The following is a 26,897-nucleotide window of genomic DNA, read 5'->3' on the forward strand; positions in this document are numbered from 1 at the left end:
GCTAACAGCCCCCAGTGTTTATAGCTCTTTCTTTTAAAGTAACCACTCTGTCTAGAGAGGCCTTTGTTGAAGCCTCATTTGCCTGGACAATAACTCTGAACTAGTTTCTCACCCTCCTTCCTCCGATTTCTCCCCAGAGATTTTTCTGAAGCGCCAGGTCCGCCGGGTTGCTCTTCTGCTTACCATCTGACAGGGGGTCAAGCCCAGACTTCTCAGCATCATCCTCAAAGCTCTTGAGGGTCTTTCCCTCCTCGCCTGGAGTCCAGGCAGAATGAACTCCTGACGGAGACCCTTCTCCCACACCTTTGCACTCTCATGTGCTGGTCTCTCTCTTTCTGGTTTGCCTACTCTCTGAAGTCCCCAGGCTTGAGAATCTGCTCTGGGAGGGCCTTTTGACACTCTCCCTCTACCGTGCTGGGAGTTTGGGGGCTGCTGTCCTGCATTCCCTATTAGCCAACATCATAAATACTTGCCGATATCCCCATCCCCTTTCCCCCAGAGTCATGGATGGTGTCTTATTAATACTACCACCAGTGCTTAATAGTGATAATGGCTAGTAGCAGGAACTACTAATAGAATTAATAATAGCTTTTAAGTAGTACCAGGGACAGTGTTAAATTTCTGACATGCGTTATCCCACTTAATAGAGATGTCTGTAGTGCTTAGGAGTGCTATTGTTTCTATACTAGAAATGAGGAAGTCAAGGCTTAACGGCCTTAAAGACCCAGATTCCTCATGAAGAACTGGTGAGCCAGCTTTTGAGTGCAGTCAAGTTCCTGAACTCCGTAAGTGCTTAATGTGTTATCTGAAAAACACGGCCAGTTTCCCAGCTCACGTGTGTGTTGTCAACAGAATGGATGATCTAGAACATGGCCTACACGTGGACAAGAGGATCAATACCTGAACACACGACACACCCCACACATGTGCTGGGATGGGCTGGCAGGGGAGGACGAAGAACATACGCACAGAGCTTTGTTGTGAGGAGAGACAGGAAAGTGGAAGGTAGGGTGGAAAGCTCTGGAGAAGATACACCGTCTTTCGATGGCCACTGAGACAACATGGTGTCCCCAGGGCCAGCCTAGAGCACCTGGGGAAGCTGAGAACATTTTGGAGCCATCAGCAACCACTATTGAATTGTCCCAGCCCATGTGGCCTGACCTCTGAGCAGCCTTACGCACCCCACACCCTCACCACACCTGGAGCAGGGCGGGTATGCAGATCTTGACCTCCCCAGGACCTTGCATGGTCGGGAGGCATCTGAGAGGACTCGTGGACAGGGAGTGACTGGAAGCATCACAGGGCATGATGCCTGCTGGTAGGGCCAGGAAAACCCACAACTCCTCCTGTGCCTGGACCCCTGGGGGCTGAACGAGACCTGGGCTCTAGGCCTAATGAGCTGCTGTACAAGCTCAGCGTTTCGTCTGATTCCTGTAGACCATTAGTCAGAGGGCGTGTGGGTAGGTGTGGGCTCTGGTCAGAGCAGCGCGTTCCTTGGTCCAGGGAAGCTAAGCAGAGTTGATGAGTGCCTTCCTTTCTGGATGGAATCAGGGCTGTGAGCTCAAGGGAGGGACGCCTAAGACAGTGAGGTGGACACTCCTGCAATTCCTATGAGGCAGGGTAGGTTGGGGCCTGCGAGTGCTGGCTCCAGAGATTTCCAAGGCCCAGAGAGCCTTGGGGGCCAGTTCTGGCCTGCCGTGGTGGCCTTTGAGAACGTGCTAGTTTCCTGGTCTGTAAAATCAGACCCATGATGCCTGGGTGCCCGAGTCTGAGGGGAGGATACAAAGATTCCCCACAGGTAGTCAAACACGGAAGCCAGAATGGACAGGTCCAAGTGTGCCCTCTGCCCCCTCCTTCTTCTTAGCCCCCGAAATGGAGACCGTAGCCTGGGAGAAGGGATGAGCATGATCAGAGGGCCTCTGCCCGTGAACACGCAGTTCACAGGTAACAAAGCTCTGTAGAGTCCACCCTCTCATCTGATCCTCACAGCAACCTTGCAGGGGTGGCACTGCCATCGATGTCATTCCACACTTGTGGACCGATGCCTTGTATCATGTAATGATGCTGGGTGTCTAAGGGCCCAGAATTGCCAGCCCAAAGGATTTAAGGATGACACTGTGGAAGGGGCTGGAGGACCAGAGTCAAGGGCTGTTGCTGCCCTGCCTGTGCTCCTCCCGCTCCACTCTCCAAGCATTTCTTTCTTTTTTTCTTTGTTTGGGTACCCAGAATCGAACTCACGACCTTGCACTTGCCAGGCAGGCACTATGCTGCTGAGCTATATCCCCAGCCCCTCCAAACATTTCTTTTGCCCCCATTCAGCTGTGGGAGCCCCCGCCTGGCCCACTGTTGGCCTCACTGGGTGGTTGGGAGGTGATTGGTGGGGAGGTAACCCAGGGTCTAATCTCGTAACTGGGAAGATCCCTGCATCCTGAGGTAAAGCTTGAAGGGAGCCTTGAAATGGCATCGCTCATTCAGCTGAGGTGGGAAAGTGAAGAAATAAGAAAACGTTACAGAGTGTGGCTGCCATAGCCAGTTTTTAGGGGAGAAGAGGGAAATGTGTGCTTGGTAGATGGGGGAGACTGACATAACTAATTTCCACATGCCCCTGGGGATCCCCTCACTGTTCCCTGCTCTGGTGACACAGCAGAGAAAGGACAGCAAGGCAGTGACAGAGCAGAGGAGGACCTGGAACTCAGCAGACAAGCAACTGTTACATTTCCACAGGAGCCAGCACAGGTGGCCCTGACCCAAGGGTGGGGAGCCACCTAGGACACACAGAAATGCCCAGCAGTGCCAATGGGGCAGGGAGAGTGGGCACACAGGGCACAGTAAGGTATGCAGGCTCCTGCCCTTCCTGCACCAAGCCTACAGTGTGGGCAGGGCTGGGAAGGCACAGGCCTGGGGACACAGACAGAAAGAAGGACAGCAAGCAAGCAAGACAGACAGACAGGACAAAGAGGGAGGAGGAGCCAAATGAACCTGCAGAGCCATGAAGCAGGGACGGTGTGGACAAGAGTGAGGCCCCACACCTCAAAACCAACCGGAAGATGCTCTGCTTTTCTGGATTTCTGGATTTTCTCAATTATGAAGCTAGGCATGGTGGTGCACACTTGTAATCCCAGCACTCAGGAGGCTGAGGCAAGGAGGATTACCTCGAGTTTGAGGCCAGCCTGGGCTACATAGTGAGACCCTGTCTCAAAGAACAACAGCAACAAAATTATGAGGTCTGATTGAAAAATATAGTAAATGTTTAAAAATGTATTAAGTGCTGCATAAGACACCTGACAATTAACCTTCCCAAAACACTCCCGCCACTTGGAATACTTATTCTTGCCACTTTCTCCAGCAGTTTTGGAAGTCCTCTTTGGTAAGAATCTTCATGAGGGGTGATAAAATGTTCAGTGACTGCTGCTGCCATGTGTCACCCAACGGAAAGACAGGCTTGTAAAAACGTGATGCTGTGTCCTCACCCACCCTATTCACCAGATCATGCTCTGTGGGACCTCTGGCTCTTCCCCAAAGACAAAATGACCAGGAAAGAGAAATGTTTTGAATCAATTCAGGACACTGAGGCAACCAGGATAGTGCAACTAAAGACACTCACAAAAGAGGACTTCCAGAGCTGCTGCCGGAAGTGGCTAAAAGGGCGTGTCTGAGGCAGGGGAGAGTACTTCTGAGGGGGATTAATGGAAATGTGTGTCCTTTACTGTAATAACTTTTTAATTTAAACATTAGCTGTATTTTATCATAGTTTGTATCTATGAGGAGAATGTATCAATTTATAATGACAACTTTAAAAAAACATTTTAATAAAGAGGGAAAACGAGCACAAAGACGTATTACAAAATGTTAGCAGCAGCTGGGCACTGTCAGGCTAGCGACCGAGACCACCAGGACAGGCAGGATTGATGCAAATAACAATATCTTTATTTCAGGCTGGGTGCAGCCTGAGCCAGGGACGAGAAAGCTGTTGGCCCTGAACAAAGGAAGGAAGCCTCCTTTATAGACTATTTTAGGTATGGGAGGGGGAAATTCCACAGAGGAAGGTGGAAAATTTAAGTTTCTCAGGGGTGATTGGTGGGTCTGGTGCTTCTGGGGGAGGGAAATACAGACTGGCATTCTGTAGACTTACGAGGTTTCCTGCAAACCTGAGAACTAGGCTTGGGAATCATCCTGATAAACAGATTTACTTTAGTCTCTCAAGCTGAGTGAGGGGCTTTCTGTCTGAACAGACTGGTTGTCTGTTAGAGTTTTTCTCTTCAAGTTGGGTGGGGTACAATGTGAGGAACTTATGGACCTGTGCCAGCTACTTCAGAGGCTGAGGCAGGAGAATCACAAATTTGAGGCCAGCCTGGGCAACTTAGCAAGACCCTACTTTAAAATTTAAAAAAAAATTTTTTTAGAGGACTGGGGTATAGCTCAGCACTCCGTAGGTTCAACCCTCCCATCCTCAAAGGAAGAGATTTCCTGTGGAGTGGGAACATTTTTTGTTCTTCCCAAACTATCAAGAAGAAACACAAATGATTTTGATAACCATAAGGAAAACAGCACAAAACAGTGGTTCCCTCTGTCCGGAAAATAATAACATAAAAGCAACTGAGGAGAGTTAGGGTGATAGGGAGAGGATAAAGATTAAGGGGTGTAGGCAAGAAGGGCTACAAGTACTTCCCAGGCCTTGGGGGGCCTGCACTGAGGGGAGCCTGGGGTAATGCTTGTGGGGTGTAAATCTGCCAAGAAAGGGCTCCTCCACCATGCTAGGTGCTCCCAGGTAGGCAGCAAGGACGCCCTGCTGGGCAGCAGGCACAGCTTGTGGTGTCCTGCATGGCTTCCTCTGCTTGGGGTTTGCTGAGACTAAGGAGCAGGAGAAATCTGGATCCTTCATTCCAGAGAGGCAATCAGAGGGCTGTGGAGTTTATCTTGGGGTGGACGGCCTCTAGGGGGCAGAGTGGGGGCTCAGGGAGCAAGAAGGTTCCCAGCCATAGTCGGCAGCTAGACCAAGAGGACAAACTGGCAGCAATAAATATCTGATCAACACAGGAGCTGCACCACCAGCGATATGGACATCTGCATTGTTTCTTCATTTGCCCCCAGGGCAGAGGTAGAGCCAGGAGCCCTGAGGGGCACCAGGAAGGCAGGATCTGGCTCAGGGAGCTGCAGCTGCAGCCACGAAGATGTCCCTGTAGCCCTTGATCTCCTTGACCTCATTGCTACTGATGAGGACCTGGAGCTGGCGGGGCCCAGCCTTGCTGGGGTAGAGGTCCAGCTGAATTTGGAGGGTGTCTCCAGACTTCAGAGTCCCGAGGCTGGAAGTCAAAGAGACACTGTTAGAACCCAAAGGAGCGATGGACAGCTCATGTGGGTGTTCTGCGTCCCCTGTAGTGGGTGAGCACCTGCTACTCCATAGCACCACCGAGTTCTCCCTCTCCTGAGGAGGCTGGGAAAGCGGGCACACAGAGGTACCATCTGGAGCCTCCCTCCACAAGGGACCAGCTTGAGAGGTGGACAGTGGCATTACTTACTCTTCTGTTATCTGCCCATTGATGAGACCGCTTCCCTCCAGCACCATGGTGCAGGTACTCAGGGCCACTGCTAGAGTATTGGTGAGCGCGATGTGGACCTTCAGGGCCTTACCCACCTCTGCTCTTTTGGACACCTGTGTAGAAAGAAGACAGAGGCGTTGTGGGCAATGGGCCTCGCTTCTGCCCTCCAGGCAGTAGCCTTCATTCCCCATCCCCTGGCACCACCAGGACTGGTTCTTAGAGATAGGATGCTGCTGCTGAGAGGGAAGATTGTGAACCACAAGTATCTGAGATTAACACATATGCTGGCCTGTTTTGGAAGTCAAGCTATTCCAGGAAGCTACCATCAGCCAGGAGCCTGCTTCCCTCCCCACCATGTCATTTAAGATGCCTAGTAGATTTCAAGTGAAGGACCAGCTCCAAAGGGTTAGAGGTGTCTAACATTTATGCTGGGCGAAGAGATAACCTGAGAACAAATCCCATCAACCATGATCAATTAGTAATGTCTGGTGCAGGCATGGGAGAAGACAGGAGTGTTATGTGTGCCACTGGTGTATCAGTGAAGCCATCCTGACCTTTCTCTTTACCTTGAGGATACAAAGAAGCCAAGGTCCTATGATGTGTGCATGGCAGAGCCAGGACCTGACCCGGAGGGCCTGACCCCAGCACTGAATCTGCCCCATACTGCTGTGCCCTCCTGTCCACTCAAGATTTCTCAGCGGTTCCCAGTTCTTTTTCCTGACGTCTGTGTCACAGGCTGCACAGCCTTGGTCTATATTGGGGAGGGATTCTGTCCTACTCACTTCTGCAGCTCCCGTCCTAGTACAGTACCAGCCAGGCGAGGGCTGTGGGTAAGTGATTCTTGAGCTGAAATGAGCTCTGACCACTGGGATACGTGCTGGCTTCACCAGAGAATCAGGGAAAAGGAGGAGCACACCCAGCCCTTCTAGAATTCAAACAAAAGGGCCAAGCCCTTCTTGAGGGTATCAAAGCAGACAGGGTTAAAACGACTTTGGGTTCCAGGAGAGTCACACAAACCGTCCCTCAGTCCCATACCCCTGGGGACCGATTTCCAGCCCACTCAGCCTCTGCTGTGCTGCTCTCAGGCCCTGTGACAAGCAGGGCTCTGCCTGGGTAATGGGCACAGCCCCTGCTAACCTTTCCTAGGCATCCTTAGAAGACTGTCGCCTCTCCTAGGTGCCTCCATGCCCCACCCTGCACTTTGTACATGCTGCACGGTGATCATCACTTTTGTGTCCGAGGCAGGGACACTGTCTTCTTTGCTGCTCCCACAAGACCAGTGCTGGGTGAGGCGGAGAGCCCCGAGGGCCCTATCTCTGCCCAGACCTCACCTCAATAGATAAGTACGGAGGCTCCAGAGAGAGGTCTTTGAGGACCAGCATCGACCACCCTGTCTCTTCAACCTTGGCAATGCCAGACACGCGGATCAGCTTCTCATCGGTCAGCTTGTTTCTGTAATTGGTGTAGGGCAGCAGGAGTGGCCAGTGTATCTCTGTGCACAGACAAACATGTCTTGAGTCCAGAGGGTGAGTCAGGGATGGAGGGAGGGAGGAAGGAAGGGAGAGAGAATATGTGGGTAAGGGAAAAATTTGAGCTTTCATGTAGAGAAAGAGAGACAGACAGACAGTACTCAACCGGCACAGCTGGCCCCCAGAACTCACTGCTGTTCTGCCTGGCAAGATGGCGCTAGATGTACCTCAATGGGCATTTAAGTGTCCATCAAGAGCAGCCCGCTGCCCACGCTGACTGTGCGTGCAGGCAGGGGCTGTCTGTGATCTCACTGGAAGCCCAGTTCAAAGGACCGGGGAGCTCTCCGTGTAGGAGCCTTCTCCGGCCTGTCTCATACGCACCTTTCCCGAAGTCTAGGTCCAGGTGCACTGCTTGCTTCCAGAGGGGCTCCCTGGTGCTGCCCCTGTGCAGCAGGGCCTGGGCGCAGAACCGCACCTCCAGCCTGATGGTACCCCAGGGATGGGCACTGTCCCGCACCCTCCGGACGTGCAGGGTGAGGAGCAGGTCCTGGCCCCATACGGGAGCCCTGGCCAGGTAAAGCTGCAGCTGTGCGGGCTGAGCCTTAAAGGCCGCAGACCCCAGAAGATCCAGGAGGAATGAGGAGGCCCTTTCCTGTCCCAGCATTTTCCGGGAAGCCTTCATGAATACAGATCGCTCCTCGGGGGATCCTGGCAGAACAGAGACACAGCAGAGACACCAGTGAGGAGGAGGAGAGAGGACACATGGCTCTCTTGGGGAAACAAGCGACTGGACTTCCAGCTTTCCTTCTGAAGCCCGAGGAGCAATGCAGCAACAAGGCTGCAAATGCGGGCACTGGTGCTGCTCGCGCCGGCTGCACATCCTTGCTCCCTCATGGCCCTTCTTCTGTTGGTGCCTGCGATAACACCAGCTGAGGTAAGTGTGCTGCTGAAATTAGGCACTCAGCACTGTCCTTTGTCATCAACAGAGCCACCTTCATCACTATGATCATCATCTGGGTCAGAGAAGCTTCCAGGCATCCTGTCCCCTAGAATATACATTCGAGTCTTTTAAATAGAATCCCGTCTCTGGCCTTTGGGGCTATTCAACATTGAGGCATGGCCTGAGTTGAGCCAAAGTATGCCTCTTTTGGAGCAGTAACTGTGAGCCAGAGGGTCTACCATAGTGTTTTCTCCACATCAGCTCACCTACCCGCCCCCCCCCAGCTGCCCTGCTGTACAGATGTGGAGGTGGAGGCATGGGGATGGTGAGGCTGTCCAAGCTCACACAGCCAGAGTGTGACAGAGGCCTGTTCAGTCCCCAGGCAGCTCCTCCTGGGGAAGTCCACTCCCTCTTACGGCCCTCGAGCCCTTTCCTTCCTGAATGTCCACCTCTGCCCTTGTCACCGCCCCTATTGCCATGGACAGGGAGACAGCAGTGTGATCCTGTGATAGAGCTGCCAGATAAAATACAGGACTTCCGATTAAGTTTTAATTCCAGATAAATGCCAAAGAATTTCTAGTATAGTATAAGGCATGTGATATTGGAAAATGTTTATACTAAAAACCACAACCAGTTAAATGTGAATTGCAAAGACATAACTACTTTTTAGTATATTTCATGCATTTGGGACACACTAATACAATATTTGCTTGTCTGAATGTATTTATTTGGAATTGAAATTTAACCCAGTGCCTTATATTTGTATTTGCTAGGGCCACATGCCCCCTGGAGTCTGCCGCGAGGAGGAGCCATCCCGGTAGCTACGTCCACCCCTCCTCCAAACCCTGGCCCAGGCACCTTCTGGATACTTGTAGGAGCGGGTGATGTCTTGGCGCTGGTCTGACCCTACCATCTTGGTGCTGATCTCCTTCCCGATGGAACGGGTGTTGTGGGCCAGGATTTCCCGGGCCTCACCATCCTCAGAGAGCCAAATGACTTCATCCGCGTTCACCTCGGCGAACACAAAAGGGGTGTCGTAGGCCAGGTGGACGTCTCCTTCCCTGATGGCCTTCACAGAGGCAGGGCCACAGCAAAACAGCCCTGTGGGGCAATAGGAGTTGTGGGGTGTTGTGCGGACGCGTGGGCCAGGGTGGCCGGATGCAACCGTGGGAGAAAGGAGAGGCAGTGGCACTAGTGACCCTTATCCTTGGGGTCATCTCCAGTTTACCAAGCACTTTCCCCCCTTTAGTCCATCTGGTCCTCAGAGCCACCATGTGATGCGGCTGTTGCCGTCATCATCTTCCCCGGTTTGCAGGTAAGAAAACAATCGAGAAGCCCACTGACTTTTCCAGGTGACCCCACTGCCAACCGCAAAGCTGGGCCCCCCATCTGAGGCTGGGTTGGCCACAGCTCCGGGCAGGGGTGAAGTGGGGGAGACGCTGCTCCTCTCTAGCCTCCTGATCACAGGGCCCCTCCCAGAGACCAGCCCCCGCCTCTGTGGTCCGCACACACCGCTGCTGGTTTGCTGGGGAGTGGGGTCCAGGACCTGCCACCCATTGTATCCCGGTGGGAGATCTTTCCGGATCATCCAGCACTCATTCCAGACGTGGAAGTTCCTGTGGGTTAGGGGAGACAGGAGACAGGACTTACATTTACTGAGCATTTGCCAGGTACCAGGTACTAGACTCTAAGCTGGGTGTTTTGTTGTTCCTTCTCTTTTTCTTTTACTGTTTATTAGAAAGTAATTTCAAGCTTGCAATTGCAAGAATAGCACAGAGAACACCTATCTATCCAGTTCCTCTACTATTAACATTTTTTCCACTTGCTTTCTATTAATACAAATATGAGGTATGATTGAACAATATGGTGAATGCTTAGATTTTAAAAATGACTACACTATGCCAGATGTGGTAGCACATGCCTGTAATCCCAGCACTCAGGAGGCTGAGGCAAGAGGATCATTGTGAGTTTGAGGCCAGCCTGGGCTACAAAGTGAGTTCAAGACCAGCCTGAACTGCATAGTGAGACCCTGTCTCAAAAAGACAAAAACAAAACAAAACAAAAAAACAAACAAAGATGATTACAGCAAAAGACGCATGGCCATTAATCCCTCTCAGAGTACTCCCCCTTCCTTCAAACACATTGATCTGGTAGTTCTTGCCATTTTCTGAAGAAGCTCTAGAAATCCTCTTTCATAAGTGTAGTTGCACTGTCATTGCTTCCTCAACATCCTCCATCAATTCAAAATGTTTACCTTTTATGCTCATTTTGCCTTTAGGAAGAGCCAGAAGTCACATGGTGTCAGATCTGATGAATAAGGTGGACGAGGACACACCGTGATGTTTTTATAAAGCTTACCTTTCCACTGGCTGGCCCTCGGCAGCGGTATTCACCATGTGTTTGATCACACTTCGTAAAGATACCCACAAAGGAGGACTTCCAGAACTGCTTCCATGAGCAGCAAAAACAATGGGATAAGTGCGTTTGAAGTGAAGGGGAATATTTTGGGGGGGCTAATGGCAATGTATCTTTTACTATAATACATTTTTTAAAATTATTCACCATATTTTTCATCACTATGTGTGCACACACTTCAATATATATTTCCCAAGAATAGGGATCTTTTTTACATAACAGTTAATCAACCTTTGACTTAAAATTGGTGCAATACTTTAACTTATGTCTACCTTTCCATTTTACCAGTTGACCTAATGCTGTTCCTAATCCCAGCTGACCTAGGATTCAGTCTAGGACCAGACTTAACTGTCTGTTACTATGATCTTGTAACAGTTCGCCAGCCTCACTTATATTATATTGACATTCTGAAAATGGTCTTCAGTATTTATTATCTCTTTTTTTTAGCAGAGTGGCCCCTGTTTGGGGCTTGCCTGACATTTTCTCATGACTAGACTCAGGTGACACATTCAGAGAGAGAATTCTACATAAGCAACTCAGACTTTCACACACCCCAGTGTTTCTGGAGTCTGAGTCCTTGGGGAGCAGAGGGGTGGACCCCAGGCGGGAAAGCCCCCACCTGCTTGTATGTCTCCCCTTTCACCCTAATGACCCAGTGACATAGGTGCTGTCTGCCTTTTACAGACAAGGAAATTGAGGTTCTGTGAGTGGGCTTGAAGGATACCAGCTAGATCTCGTGCCCAGAGCTTTACCTGGAAACTAGCAGGAAAGGAAAAGCGAGAACCCACACTTGGGGGAGAGTAGAGAAGGGCGAAAGAGCTGGGGAAGGGGAAGTGAGATGCACAAATAATGCGGAGGAAACGGGTGAGGCAAGGAGAGGAAAACGCGCAGAGAGACCAGCAGAGGAAGGCGGAGGCAGCTGTCCCTGGCAGGGAGGGAAAGGCACAACCAGAATGGTTAGGGAAGTGACAAGCTGACAGAGAACTTAGGGCAGGGTTGAGGACAAACAATTCTGCAATTGGTTAAGGCTTCATGATGTCCTCTCAGTGTCTAGCTCTGAGATGAGTTTGATTTGATATCTAAACAGCAGAACAGCCTCTGGGTTGGGCGATTTTCTCTGAGCATTGGCTACAATGTAGAGGGCAGACCCAGTGAACCACATCAGTTTCCTTCACCCTCAGCCAGGACAGAGCAGAGATCTGCTCAAGACTGTGTCCTTACCAGACTTTGTCTCGTTTCTGAGTTGGAAGCATCTCTGCATTTCGGTCATAGTAGGTGTCAATGGTCAGGTTCCCGTCCGTGTTGTGTGCAGAATGGAAATTGGAAACAACACGGGTTGGGACACCTAAGCATCTCATTACTGAAGAGAAGGAAAAGACAGTCACTGAGCAGAAGTACTGCTTTTTCATGCATTCCTTCCTTCCTTCCTTCCTTTCTTTTTCTTTTTCACTACTGGGGATTGAACTTAGAGTCTTCACACTGAGTTTCATCCCCAGCCCTTTTTTTTTTATTTTTTTTTTATTTTGAGACAGGATTTCACTAAGTCATTAAATTGCCCAAGTTAGACTTGAACTTGTGATCTTCCTGCCTCAGCCTCCCAGTGCTGGGATTACGGGTGCTACCACACCCAGCTTCTATACCTTATTTCTAACTTTCAGCTGGAGGAGAGAAAGAAACCACGATTTTTGTAGTGCTTCACCCGTAACTCCTTCATTCCCAGAGCACCACAGCCAGGCCCAGAACTCACTGCCTGCTGGCCCCGTAAATGGTTTCCATTACACAGAAAGAAAGAACTCATTTGAGAGTCACTCACAACAATAAAGAACAATCCATTTATCATCTAGGGCTTTTTTTCATTCAGCAGCTTTCCAAGTTAAAAACAGAGAACCCAAGTCATCTGATAATTAGAAGGAGAATGTAAAGACTTCGCCCTGTGCCATGGCCAGTTTCCAAAGGAAGGCTGACTGAAAGCGCGTATGCGGCCCGGCCCCTCTGTTACTGTCGGTTCAGCAGCATGATGAGCTGGTCCGGGCGACCTTCAGCCTTGAAGTTCTGGGTCTGCGGTTCTACTTACAGATAAGAGTTGGGAAGAGCCGAGAGAAGGAGGACAACAGGGAACGGACAGAAGGGCACTATTTTGTCTGGAGATGCAATGGCAAACCTTATCAGTGACGAAACCAGAGACAGCCACCATCTTTGATGAGGCAGCAGCTCCTCCTTGTGGTGTTTTAGGGAAGTGCTACAAAAACCTCAAAACGGAGCGAAGGTGTCACAGATCTAGGGACGCGAAGCAGACATTACCCCAGCAGCACCACACACACACACACACACACACAGACACACACACACACACAAACCCCTATCACCACCACCTGCCTCGAGCCAGATGAAATCAAGCCAAGAGTCAGCGTGCCTTGGGGACACAGGTCTCCACCTCCGTCAGTGCCGTGAGGAGTTAGAGAGGTTTACCCAGCTGTCTCCCTTCCAGCAGGAGGGGCAGTGTCCACAGGCTGCTGAGAACCCTGTTGCCTTGACTCACTGCAGGGCTTTGGGAGAGTCAGCTGGCACTCGCCGCGCATTTCACAGCCCAACAGCCAGCGCGGCAGCCAAGTCTGGGCTGCAGGACTGAGGCAGCCCGGGGGGAGCAGCTCTCACTGCTCATGGGGCCCCAGGAGGGGTCAGGGGTTGGAGGTGAGCAAGCTCGCAGACCTGGCCCTTCTTCTGCTAGCTCCAGGCTCTGAAGCCTCGGAGCTGCCTCCATAACACCCACCCAACCCCTGCTGGCTGGCTTCCCAGCCCAAGACAAAGAAAGGACGCTTTGGTGCAAAGTAGCCCCAACCCCATTTCACAAATAAGCAAAATGAGGTCATTTGGTTTGAGCACCCCGACCTAAACTACTTGTAGCCCCTGAACATAACTGCCCGTCTAGGCTGCCGGGCCGGTCTCTGTGCTCCTTCTCCAGGGCAGAGCCTGTCTGCGAGGGAAGCACACATTTTCTGAGCTCCACAGGGCGGCAAGGCTGCACCAGGCGAGGTCTCTGGGCCCTGCCTGAGGGAGACAGGCAGCAGCCTCAGTTCTCTCCTCTTTCCCTTCTCTTCTTTGTCTTTTAGCGGTACTGGGGATGAGCCCCAGCCTTCACACTGAACTATGTCCCCAGCCCTGTTAACTTTTTTTCTTTTCTTGAAACAGGGTCTTGCTAAATTGCCAGGTTGCCCAGACTGGGCTTAAACTTGAGAACCTCTTTCCTTAGCCTCCCAGAGCGCGGGGTTTACAGGTGTGCACCACCACGCCCGGCTTTCACTCACCTTCACAGATAATCTGGGCAACAACTCTGCACTAAATTGTAAATAGATGACAGTGCATAAAACATCAGTGCTTCTTAGTTGTAGGTAGCAAGGTAAGAATTAACCTCTAATTACCACTCTTAAGAGTCTCCAAGAGGACTGCAGGTAAGATTGCCCGTTACCCCCACATCCTCGCACCTGTTCCCTGACTCCAGGCTCACCTAGGGGCTCAGTAGATGGAAGAAAGAAGCTTTACGCCTCTGCCTCGCAACCACAAACCACCCCATTCAGGCGGCCACTCTAACAGCTTCTGAGCAGGTGGGCCCCCAAGACTGACAATGTGCTGTAGGGTCACGGGCAAGCCATCGGACCCCGTGAGCCATAGGTGACTTCTCTGAAAAGAGACAATCACGGCCTGGCCTCAGAAGGTCATGAAGATGCAGGAGCCCTTCACTCACCGGTGCACATCACAGAGGCAAAGACCCAGCACTGTCCGTACTTCACGGGCTGCCCGCCCTGAGCGGACCACTGCCGCAGGATGGCCACGCTGCCATTCCACTGCAGTGGGCTGATGCCCCTGGAGTAGTCCTCACCCCAGTTCCCCTGCAGCACGCCACTGTCGTCGTTGCTGTTGATCTGCAAGGGACAGACATGCGGTGTCCACAGTGCCCACCCGGCGAAGCTCAGGCTGTCCTGGGGACTGCGGGCCTCACCATGGCGCTCACCACCCTGCACACGTACACCACGTCGTTCCGCTGGGAACAGTCCTTAGCTGGGTTCCTTAAGAAGTACAGGCTCTTGTTCAGGATCTCGAAGCAGATATCTAGGATGTCCTTTTCAAACTTCCAAGGCATTGCAAGGGAGAAAAGAGAGAAGACCAAAACAGAATTCTGAATTCTGAAACTTCACGTCACTTACAGGTGTGGCGGGAAGTGGGAGCTAAATATAAGACACGGGCCTACTTTTGACGAGCTTATAAATCAAATTGGGGGTGTATTTGGTTTGGAATTCTGAAGAACTAACCAGTGCAGCAAGGAGAATGCAGGGTGCGAGGTCCCCGCTGGCTGAGAAGAGAGAGGACAGTTGCCTGAGGTCTGTGAGCACGGAGTTGAGCAAGGACTAGGGAAGTCTCCTCTCTGGAGGGCTTGTGCAACTCCAGCTAGACAAGGGTGTTTAGAGCTGACATTAGAGGAGAGGAAGGAGATGTGGAGAGCCTTGAAATTAGGTAGGGAAGCTCAGAGCTGATGCTGTGGGCACTGGAGAGGACAGTGAAGGTTCTGTACGGCCGATGTTTATGTCGTACGTCTCAAGCCTCCGGCTACCAACTGCACTAGAATCTATCTCAGCTCAAAAGAGCTTCACAAGTTGCATTGCTGGAGGATGGGGGAAATGTTTCCTTTCTCAGAGAGGCTCCCTGATACCCCTGATGCCTTTCCCAGGAGTCTGTGCCCAGGACTGAGGTGGAGGGAGGGAGGAAGGACAAGCACTGTGCTTGGTGCTTGTGAGTTGAAAAGTATCCACAGCCAAAGGTCCCCTCTGAACAGTGACTGAAATACTTGATTCTATGAAAGAATTCTTGTTCACTTTTTCAGTTATGACCAGTTTGTTGGAGGGAATCATCTTTTGGAGCTGTGTTCTGAAGTACTACTAGATTAAATGATATGCATCTGTAATTTGCTTCCCAAAAAATCCATTGACTAGAAAATGTAGGAGTATTGACCAGGGCTGGGCACATTCTTCCTGCAAGGGCAGCTAGTAAGTGTTTCAGCCCTGACAGGCTTTGGCTCTGTCTCCACAACTCAGCTCTGCACTGTAACGTGAAACACCCTCAGGCAACATCTGAGTGAATGAATATGGCTGTGGTCCAATCAAGTGTTCCTTATGGGCACAAATTTGAATATATTTTTCAATGTCACCAAAGTTTTTGTTTTGTTTTGTTTTTTCCAGTACCGGGAATTGAACTCATGACTTTGTGCTTGCCAGGCAAGCGCTGTGCCACTGAGCTAAATCCCCAGTCCCACACCAAAGTTTTTTGTAATTCTTTTAGGCAACTTTGAAATGTAAAACGCATTCTTCCCTTGTGGGCCATAGGAAAACCTCTGGAAGGGATGAAAGAAGGTTCACCGTAAACCAGTCACTGTCAAAGCTGAGCAAGGGGTACACAGAGGTTCGTCACAGTCACTGGTCTGCTTTGCTTATGTTGAACACACATAAACAGAAAAGGAAAAAGGAAAGGTGCCTCCTTGCTCCTCTCACTGCATAGAAATCGCCAACACCTCACACTGGCCTTTGCCAGCCTCCTTCCTGGGACCATCTGACAAGCACACCCAAGCCACCTTTGGGAGATGGCGTTACCTGCCCATAGTTCCAGGGCCAGGACGTGATGAAGCCCTCGTGACCCTTGTAAACAAAGCCGTAGTCCCTCATGACGTACTCCTGCAGCAGGGCTTCACTCGGCAGGTACACGTCGTCCTCTGGGCAGTTAAACGTAGTAGAAGGGGCAAAGCCCCAAATGGAAAAACAGAGCAATAAAATTAAAAACCAGTCATGACAGTATCTTTCTGGAAAACAGGAGGAATAGTGGATTGATGGTAATAGAAAACAGGATCGGGTCCCCTTAGAAGTCTACCATGTGCTGCTCTAGAGAGGCTGGCAATACAATCTACATTTTTCAAAGGATTTAAAGTATAGATTTTGAAAGTTACAAGCTTATTGCAGAGACTTGGAAACTATATGGGCAAAACCTGCATCCCCCCTATCTTTGCCCCCTTTTTTCTAAAATGTTACAATGAAAATATTTTTTTAAAAGGAAGTCATGCTACTTATATACATCACCTATATTAAATATTTCTCTGTGGCCCAAGACAATTCCCCTTCACTCAGAAAAATGAGGACAAAAGTAACGTAAATTAAAAGACAGGCTGAAGGTTGAACGGGGCTGATTCAGATGGACGGAGAAAGACAGTGGAACTCACTCATGCTCACTATGCAGACACCCACCATTACATTTAAAGTACAGTGTGCTGTGTGCTCTCTTTCTGTCCACATATATTTAATATAGGTAGGGTCTGAACTATTTGCTAAACTACTTCCCTTAGCATTACATCAGAAGTACTTTCATCCTGCCGTTCAAAGCTGGTAGAGACGATCTTTAGCGAGAGCACATGGGAATATATCTAGAAATATGTCTGATTTATCTCCCAGCCTTTCTCCGAAGACCCTCACAGAGGAATCCCAGTGGGTCAGGGCAACATCACAAGCTGGAGCAAGTCCTACCTGTGCTCCAGGGGTTAAACAGCAGGGTGAACGTGCCCAGCGGGTAAGTCACACTGCGGCCCTGGCTCTGAGCGATCTCTAGCTTCAGCGTGTAGTGACCGATGACTGCGCTGGCTGGTGTGAAAAGGGAGACTTGGAGGAAGGTGGAGTCAACAGTGAAGTCAGACACTTTCCAGATGTCCCCAAGCCCGGCCTGGGTGAGCAAGAACTTGGCGCGGGTCCCCAGCAGCTCCGAGGGCTCAGGGCCTGGGTAGGAGAGAATGACCCCAAGGAAAGCTCAGAAATATGTGTGGTATTAGATTTCTCACTTCCTCCCGACACTTGCTAATCCTTTCTGCATAAAGCTCTGGTGACCACTGGGTTTCTACAGGCAAACCACTTAAGATCTCTGTGCTTTTGTGTTTTCTTAACCTGTAAAGTGGGAATCCTAAGAGTACCTACCTGAAACTCTTTTGTGGGTATTAAATAGAATCAAGTGTGAAGTTTTAGCATACTGTTTGTTTTCTTTTTTTCTAGGCAGGATTTTGCAAAGTCACTAAGTTGTCCCTGCTGGGCTTGAAATTGTAATCCTCCTGCCTCAGCCTCCCAGAGTGCTGGGGTTACAGGCGTGCACCACCACACCTGACTAGCATAGTGTTTCTGAAGATTGGCTGCTATGGCCACAATGCTGAACTGCCACATCTTCCTTTGACAGCACTAATGCGGGACTGAACATGAAGGTCTTAGGGGTCCCAAATTGGGCGAGGCGGAGACCCCCACAGTGAACTTTGCAAATGTCCCCAGGCTGAGGGAACCTTCAGAGCTCACCGGTCTCAGCCACGAAGGTGATGTGGTCGCTGTGGGGCTGGCAGGGCCGGTTGAAGCTCAGCTGGAGGCTGAAGAGCTGGCCTCTGCGCAGGATGAGCTGCTCCACGCCCATCTCCTGTGTGTGGTGTCCCTTGTTGTTCCCCGCGCTCTGCAGGTCCACAGACCTGAGCTCCAGTGCTGCCACTAGGGTTGGGGAGGGACAGGTCACTGCACAGCTATGACTGAGTTCAAGAGCCCTTGACAGTTCTCAACCATTTCTATGGAAACCAGCTCTGACTTAGGTAAGATTCCTCTCCAGCTCTGAGCCTTTCTGCCTCCTGACTTCCTGGCTCAGCCCCACCGGGCAATTCAGTAGGCCGCGGCCAGGAACAGGGAGGATCTCACTTCCGGTGACCTCTGCATCCAAACCTCGAGCCACAGTGCTAAAAGACTGAGGCCTCAGAAGACAAAATGCTTCCAGGTACTGAAAGCTACTCTATCACCCTGACGTAAGAACAGATGTAATCGGATTTTGTACGTGAAGTCAGTGGGCTGACTGGAGGAGAAGGCCTCAGCTGTGGGACAAGTTCTTGCTTTAGATATTGGGGAGTTTACAACCTATTTCCTGCTTCTCAGCCATTCCAGGTCTATGAGGAGGACATTGGTCACTTTGTAGGGTGTATAGGTAATGTATGGCTGTGAAACTTCCAGAGTCCATTGGTCAAGTGTTCAGGCTATGGAGTGACACAGCCCCACCACCTCCACAAGAGGCCGTGGGATCTTGAGCAAGTTGCTTAATGTCCCTAGATTTCGGTGGCCCCATTTGAAACCTGGAGAGACAATTGCATTCCTATTTCCTGGAGCTCACAAGGGCAATAAGAGAGGATGCACATGTGAGAATCTGCGCTATATGAGAGACACAGACAGAGGAAGCACTCAGCAGTTATTAGTCACTCTTTACCACTGTAGTAATACAACCTCAGATTGTGTTTGCCTTGCTGTTTTTGGCTGGCAATGTTTACACTGCATTCACTGTCAAAAAAATCCATTAGGTCGGGCAGCCCATTTAGGAACCCTCTTGTCTCTCAGGAGCTGTAACTATTCCCCATTCCCCATTCCTATTCTACAATAAATTTTCCTACTCTTAACCTCCATTGTAGCCCAGAGTGGTGGCGCATGCCTGTAATCTCAGCGCTCGGGAGGCTGAGGTAGGAGGATCGCTGCGGGTTGGAGGCCAGCCTGGGTTACAAAATTAGTTCAAGGCCAGCCTGAACTGCTTAGTGAAACCCTATCTGAAAAAGACCAAAAAAAAAAAAAATCCATTAACATCAAGTTAACCCCAGCAGTTCTCCACGAGAAAGATATGGGTTTCCCAAGGACATTTGGTGATGCCTGGGCACATTTCTGGTGCTGTGACTGGGGAGTTACAATAGCCAGGGCCGCTGCTGAGCAGCACCCTAGGGAAAAACCACCACAGCTTCCATGGCCTTTGCACTTTGAACTTCCACATAGATTTTCTGCTTTTGACTCTTTCCTAACTGTTGCAATATTCTGAATCCTAATTCTGTCACCTGGATGCTTTACTTTGCCATCAGCAGATTGGCTAAACTGTTTTCCATGTCTTCATCCAAGTCAGTGATTCTACGCAGTTTTAAGCATTAGGGTTTAAGTCTGAGGCCCATGGAGTACCCTCAGAGCCACCTCCAGAGTCACCCTGGGCTCCTCAGCAACACTAGCTATGAATACATATAAGTATTTATGTAAAGAAGTTGAATTAGGTCTTTTAACATGTTCTTCACAGTCTTAAAAATCAAATCCAGCTTTCGTATTTTTACCTTTCCCACAAATTTGCCAAATGTCTGACTGAAAGCAGAATATTTGCAAAGCTCCTTTGATCTGTTTCTAGGAGCAGTCTTTCCTTGGGGTAGATTCATCAAAGGTAAATTATTGGATCAAATGGTACAAAGTTTTTAAGCCTCTTCATGTAATTTGGGCATTTAAGTAGATATGATGTTGGAAACAGGACAAGATCTCAGACAGATGCCTTTGAGTTCCTTAATGGCATTTTGTAAACATTGGGTCTGACGCATTAATAGTTTATGGAACAAAGGTGACCCATGTTAAGAATAGAGAAGAGATCATAATGCACTGCACATTTGAGAAGAGAAATAATAATTTTATGTGTAACTGGGCCATGATATAAATTTTAGGTCATGGTTAAAGGTTTGAAAGCAACTGGCCTAGATCCTGTTGGAAACTAGTCCCATCTCACTTGTTTCTGAAGGGTCTGAAATGTTCATAGCAGGATCACTGAGCCCTCCCAGGAATCATGTCCTATACCTCCCTCCAGGAGGCCCACCTACCCTGCAAGACCCATACCTAAGGAAGGCAGTAAAGAGCTTATGGGAGCCTTTATAGGTCCTTGGACAACCTTCTCCCGGCTGCTGTCCACAGCTTGACATAGTTCCCAAGAGCAGGCAGCACTGTCTGATTTACCCAGACCTCTCTCAGTTAGGAAAGGAAAGGGGAGCTGAAATGATGCCGTCTTCTTCTCCGTCCCCACAGTTGTAGTGCTCAGAGAGAATGTCTTCTCTATTAGGCACTTAAGTTTTCTTTCTATTCCACTTAATATAATTATGCACTTGGCTCGCTGACAGCTTTTCATGTCAAAGACACATCATCTTAAGAGAACAAAAAGAAGGACTTGCACAGGCACCAGGAAAGAAAGCTGAGAGGATCAGGAAGAGGTTCAACAATGCAGGAAATCCAGTGGCATCAATTAGAAAAACATGTCAGCACCTACACTCTGCCTTGGCCACGGCTCTTCAGCGTTAGCGACATGAGTCAGAAGAGAGGTGAGCCCCAGACGGGAGACTCTTCACGCCTGCTTGACTAACACAGGCAAGAGTAGAAAGGATCAAGTCACATCCTAAGGTAGTGTCAGCCTTTGAGCCACGCAGGAGATATTAAAACAGTCATCTGCCTGTGAAGAATTGTGAAAAGCGAAACTCCTGTCTTCTGAGAAAGCAAAACTGGAGATAGCCTCCTCTCCACGGGGCTTTCTTTGGCCATGGAATACGAAGCTCCACCCTCTGCCCTCATACCACCTTCTTTAGTTTCTGCAGAGCATTTAATAATGTCCAGACTTAGTCTCACAGAAGCTGGGGCCTTTGACATCTTCTTGAACCCGAACCCCCTATTCCTAAAAAGAAGGATGGGACCCAACTTTAGAAAAGTACAGGTAATGTTCCTAGAATACTTACAATAGGCCAGTCACACTCCGGAGCGTTTTATGTGTCTGCGGTCACTTACATTCTCGCAGCACTCTGGCGGAATATTAATACTGTTCCTGGTATGTAGGAGGGTGCTGGGCAGAGCTGAGGCTCAAGCCCAGGTAAGCTGGCTCCATAGCTGCCCCCGACCTTCACAGCCTCCCGCCTTCCCTGGTGGGAGCTCAGCGATGTTCGCCAAATGGACAAACACTTGTGTACATGAGATTTAAGGAGTAACCCGACAGGAGAGCAGGGACAATAGATTACCATTCACAATGTATAAACGTGGACAAAGATGTGAGGAAGACAGCCTTGTTAGAATCACAGAAATGCAACCTTAAATAATAATGAGATCTGCAGTTGAGCTGATTTAAATATTCAAAATATTTAAAAGAATAACAATAATCTATTTCATTGAAGGCATATGGAAATGGGTGTCTCATCTAAGGACAATGAGAGTGTAAGTAAATTCACACAGACTTTCTAGAGAAAATCAGTTAATAACCATCAAAAATTAAAGTGGATATTGCCTTTGACCCAACAGCTAATCTTTCAGACATCTTTCATATAAAAATATTTGCACATGTATGCAGTTATTTCAATGGGCACATCCATGACAGTATTGTTATAAGAGCAAATATTAGTAACAACCTAAATGACTATCAATAAGGGTTAGTAACAAACTAAATAAATTAACAAATGTAGGAAAGAAATTGTGCTTTTATGCTGGAACAGAAAACTGTAAATTATTAGAAACTTTTGATAGACTAATATGCACTGACTTGGAAGGATTTCTAAGATGTATGATTAAGGTTTTTTAAAAAGTGAGTCACCAGGTATATATACTTTATATAATTTACATTATATAATTTCATTTATGTAAGACAAACAATTTTATGTCATCTAGTACTATTTGGCAGCAACTGAACAAATTTTTCATGGGTTGAAGCAGGATTGGGAGTGTATATGCACTCAGAGGGAACTTGGGCTGTGAGGGAGGAGAGGAGACAAGGCTTGAAGGCTCTGCAGTTCAGGCTGGCCTCGAACTCACAGCGATTCTCCTGCCTCAGCTTCCCAAGTGCTGGGATTACAGGTGTGTGCCACCATGCCTGGCTATTTATTTATTTAGTTTTGCTTTCTGTCTGTATTTTCTTCCTTTGAATTTTTTTATTTTAAAAAGAATAAAAAACATTAAAAATAATACAAAATTTCAAAACAAGATGATAGGAAATCAACAATGACTGTTATATTGCATATTGTTATCTTCAAAGTGGTTGTTCAGATTACCAGATATAGGCAGGAAAAATTGATCAAAAAAATTAAGCATTAACTGTTCCTTTCAATAAGCCAATAGATATTAGTAGTACAATTATCTTAGCTATCTTGTGTGTGTATGTTTTTTTCCTTCTTTCTTTTCTCCTTTCCTTCATCCCAGTTGTTCTTTCCCTTTGAGCCATTTCTTTCCCTTGCACAATATCTATTATACCTTTTGAATTTTATTTACTCTTTCAGTTTTTTACACTAGGGAGACAATATGATGTTAACTATGTGGGTCTCATTTATTTCACTTATGAGTATGGTCTCTAATTGCAACCATTTACCTGTAAAAGCCTTGAGTTTACCTTTCTTTATAGCTGAGTAATACTCCACTGTATAAAAATATCACATCTTTTTTATCTGTTCCTCAGTTGATGGGCATTTGGGTTGTTTCCAAGATTTAGCTATACAAATTATCTCTTCTTGGCCTTTTGTCTAAGATCAAGCGTAGCTATACAAACTGCACGGCTATAAACATAGGTGCGCATATATCACTGTGGTTTTCAGTTCTTCTGGAAAAATACCCAGAAAGCGAGTAGCTGGGTCAAATGGGACCTCTAACCCTAGTTTTTGAGTTATCTCCAAACTGATTTCCACAGTGGTTATTCCAGTCTACACTCCCACCAACAGTGGAGAAGGGTTCCTTTTTCCCCATACCCCTCCAGCACTTGTTATTGGTTGATTTCTTGATGATAACCATTCTTTCTGGGGTGAGGTGGAATCTCAGTATGGTTTTAATTTGCATTTCTTGAATGACCAATGATGTTGAACATTTTTTCATATATTTATTTGCCATTTGTATTTCTTTATCTGAGAAGTGTGTACTCATCTTCTATGCCCATTTCTGGATTGGGTTTTTTAATTTTGGGGGCCTGACTTTTTAAAATTTTCTATATGTTCTTGATAAAAGTCCTTTGTATGAGGGACAGTTGGCTAACATTTTTCCCAATTTATGGGCTTTTTTTTTTACTCTGTTGATGATTTCTTTTGATGTGCAAAAACTTTTCAATAAGATGAGGTCCTATATTTATTTATTTATTTTTTGAGACAAAGTCTCTCTATGTAGTTCAGACTGGCACTGAACTCACTATGTAGTCTATGCTGGCCTCAAGCTTGTTGGGATTATAGGGGTGCACCACCGTATCTGGCTTGTAAAAAACTTTTTTTTAACCCTTGAAATGTGAATACCTTTGGCCCATAAATTCCTCTTCTAGGAATTCTTTTTCGTAAAATCACTTGTTTACAAAAATGTAAGCATAAAGATGTTCGGTGTGACCTAAGGATGCTACAATAACAGCTAGATATGTAAACTTTATTCCTTTAATCTGATATAACCAACAAAGGCATTCATAGCACCAAAAAAGAACAAAGAATAGGAGAAAATAATCCCCTAGATATTAAAAAGTAAGATAAAAAATGATTCAACCGTGGCATTTTACAGATTATCTTTGGGTGATGAAATTGTGGTAAAGATTTTCATTGTTCTCCCAGCTTTTCCTTTTTTCCTTTTGTGTAGGCAAGAATATTACTGTGATTAAAGACAGGTTTTTCAGCAGAAATGGCGGAATTGAAGCTACACTTTCGGATTAATTCAGCTGCGGTGAAGGCAGTGAGACTTCTATCAAAACAGCCAAATTCAAAGTCGAATGGGGATTTAAACGCAGGTGCTGGGAGAGGAGAAAAGGGCCCACACTCTCTGCACAAGGGACTGGCATTCCTGGCATGTGGCAAACTAATAAATACAGATTGAAACATCTTCACTTGCAGGGCTTCCCAAAACCCCAGCAGGAGCAAAGGAAGGCCAGCCAGGCAAAGGGAGCCACAGCCAACTAGGGCCGGCGCAGTCAGGCTGGGCGTGAAGGCCTGGGATGTGCCAGGCGAAGACAGCAAAGGGTGAGTGCTCCCTGGTACAGGCAGCAGACAGAATGTCACCTGTCACCACACGCCTGGTGGAGCCAGCTCTCTTCCTTCTGCCTTTGTCTTTGAGTTTATTCCAGCTTCTTTTCCTTCTACATTTCTCATTGTTATTACAGGTTTGGGGGCTTTTAAACGACCTCATTCTTAACCTGGCACTCCTCTAAGGCCACTATTCTGAGAGGCTGAGGCAGGCAGATTCCAAGTTCAAGCCCAACCAGGGCAACTTAGTAACTTAGTGAGAATCTGTCTCCAAATAAAAAGTAGGAAAAGGGCTGAGGATGTAGCTCAGTGCAAAGGCCCTGGACTCAATCCCCAGTGTTGAAAAATAATTTCGTCTTTATTTTTCATTTTTCCCTTTTAAAAAGTATGAAAGGACACATATGTATGAGTACATATAAAAAAATCTATGTGGTGAAATTACTGTAGTGTTATGTACCGCTTTCAGTGTTCACGAATAAACATGTCCTATTACTTGAAATTTCAAATCCAAATTTCTTAGTCAAGGATTCAAAACGCTCCAGAGTGTGGTCCTAACATATCCTCTATCTTATCCCCAAATGGCCCATAAAAACTCTTCTTTATTTATACTGTGGGTTCCAAATAGATCATGCCCACCTCTGGGCAGCCCCTGTTCCTCCCCTGGTCTCTTTTTGTTTGCACTGGAGCAGTTCTTCAAGCAAAACTCAGCATCCACTTCCTCCCTGAAATCTTCCCCAGGCATTTCAGAGCACAGGGGCATCTTGGCACCTGCAACAATAATTTTCTATCTAGCTAATATTTACTGATTCTGATTAAGCTCCAGGCTTTACAAGCATCATCTTCTTCTATCCCTACAACTACCCAGTGAGAGATTATCAGCTCTATGTAACCGATGAGGAGGAAGGTCGTCAGGGAGGTGCGGTAAGTTGCCCGCTGTCGCCTACCTAACAAGTGACAGAACTGGCAGTGAAATCTAGTCAGATTGACTTCAAAACCTAGCTTTTCACCTCTGGGAGGTGTAGAGGTTTTCAGACTATTTTTCTCCTAGAGTGAATTTTGTGCTTTCTTCAGATGAAAAAATAAACAGATCTTAAGAGGAGTTATTGTAGTAGAAGAACCAGGCAGACCTCCACTGCCGCCTCTTACAGCGGGCTTCTATGTAGCACCCAAAAGGTTCAAAACTACACAATGAAAACCACCTGTGCTGCACACCTGTAATCTCACCAGTCTGAGAGGCTGAGGCAGGAAGGTCACAAATTCAAGCACAGTCAGGGCAACTTAGTAACTTCTGAGAATCTTTCCACAAAAATGTAAAACATTTTGGAGGGCTGGGAATGTAAGTCAGTGTAGCACCATCCCCAGTAACACACACACACACACACACACACACACACACACACACACTGCCTTATCTCAACTTCCTCATCCTAAAAAAAAAAAAAAAAAAAAAAAAAAGCAGAAGTCTTGAAGCAGCTCAGCAGGACAGGACAGCTCCAAGGCTCAACTCCCTGCTTGGCAATTTCTTAGGCTCTGAACCTTCTATTTTTCAGCTAATTACTTGCTACTGGATTGTTCCCTTGCGATATCATTGTTTACTGATGTCTACATGATGAACTGTTTTTTTGTTTGTTTGTCTTTTTGTTCACACCTAGTACCCAGCAATTCCAATAGCTGTTGGCAAGAGAAAGGTGTTCCCAGGACACTGCACTAGTTAAATCATTAGGTCTTTTTCTCATGTACAGAGGATTACCATTCACAATATATAAAAGTCACTATAAATACTACGAAGATAGACTTGCTATAGTCACAGAAATGCACCTAAACCCGTAATGAGACCCATCTTTGATTTATTAAAATATATAATAACTAGCTCTAACCTACTTTGTCAAGGGCATATGGAAAGGGGCTGCCTCCTACACTGACAGTGGGAGCATAAATTCACACAGACTTTTTAGAGAAAATGTGCTGACTATCCACCCAGACTTAGAGTGGAGATTGCTTTTGTCCCATCATGTGTTCTTTCACACAATATAAAGATATCTATGCACATACACAGAGTTACATCAAAGAGACATCCATTGTGGCACTGTTTATAAGAGCAAATATTAAAAAAGATCAAAGTATCCATCAATAAGAGGTAGTAACAACTAAACAAATTAATACATTGATTAAATAAGTGTACTAATATATCCAGCATGGAAACCGTAGGTTATTAGAAATTTTAATAAGCTACTATACACTGAAATGGAAAGATTTTCAATTCATGTGATTAAGATTCTAAACCTTAAGTCATCAAATAATATGTACTACAGACTCATTTGTATAAAACAAACAATTTTATATAAGGTAGAGTCATTTGGGAGCAGCTGATCAGCTGATTAATGGTGCGCTCCCGTGGGAAGGAGCAGGTTGGGTATATGCATGTCAGGTCCTGTGGACTGTGGACCTCCTCAGACTTCCTAGAACCACTCCGGGCCCAAAGCTCTTAATGATTGTGTACGGCTTCAGGAAAGAAAATGAGTGGCCAGATGATTCGTGCTTCAAGGCCCAAATGAAGGTGGGGAGGTAGGAAGAAGGTGCTGGAATGCACTATCACTCTAGACCATCCTGTCTCTTCTCCTCACCCCTTACTCCCTCCAGACTTCCAGAGAAGTTAAACAGATTGGCAGGACTCACCCGGCTCCATCTCCCTCCTCCTCCTG

The 26,897-nt window shown here is 47.6% G+C and overlaps 1 protein-coding gene across 1 annotated transcript; it reads right to left on the reverse strand.

Annotated features, from left to right (window-relative positions):
* Positions 1–3,914: 3,914 nt before the first annotated feature.
* On the reverse strand, positions 3,915–26,897 carry Tgm7 (transglutaminase 7). Its single transcript, XM_005381371.2, has 13 exons — positions 26,872–26,897; positions 17,732–17,914; positions 16,925–17,170; positions 16,004–16,122; positions 14,362–14,490; positions 14,107–14,284; positions 11,586–11,724; positions 9,462–9,565; positions 8,808–9,050; positions 7,391–7,717; positions 6,872–7,032; positions 5,520–5,653; positions 3,915–5,303 (listed from the first exon to the last, which is right to left on the reverse strand). Exons 1-13 carry the CDS (start codon positions 26,879–26,881, stop codon positions 5,144–5,146), a joined length of 2,133 nt encoding a protein of 710 aa, XP_005381428.1. The 5' UTR covers positions 26,882–26,897; the 3' UTR covers positions 3,915–5,143.

This window comes from Chinchilla lanigera, unplaced genomic scaffold, assembly GCF_000276665.1.
Source record: "Chinchilla lanigera isolate Chin_1 unplaced genomic scaffold, ChiLan1.0 scaffold00015, whole genome shotgun sequence".
Classification (NCBI taxonomy): domain Eukaryota; kingdom Metazoa; phylum Chordata; class Mammalia; order Rodentia; family Chinchillidae; genus Chinchilla; species Chinchilla lanigera.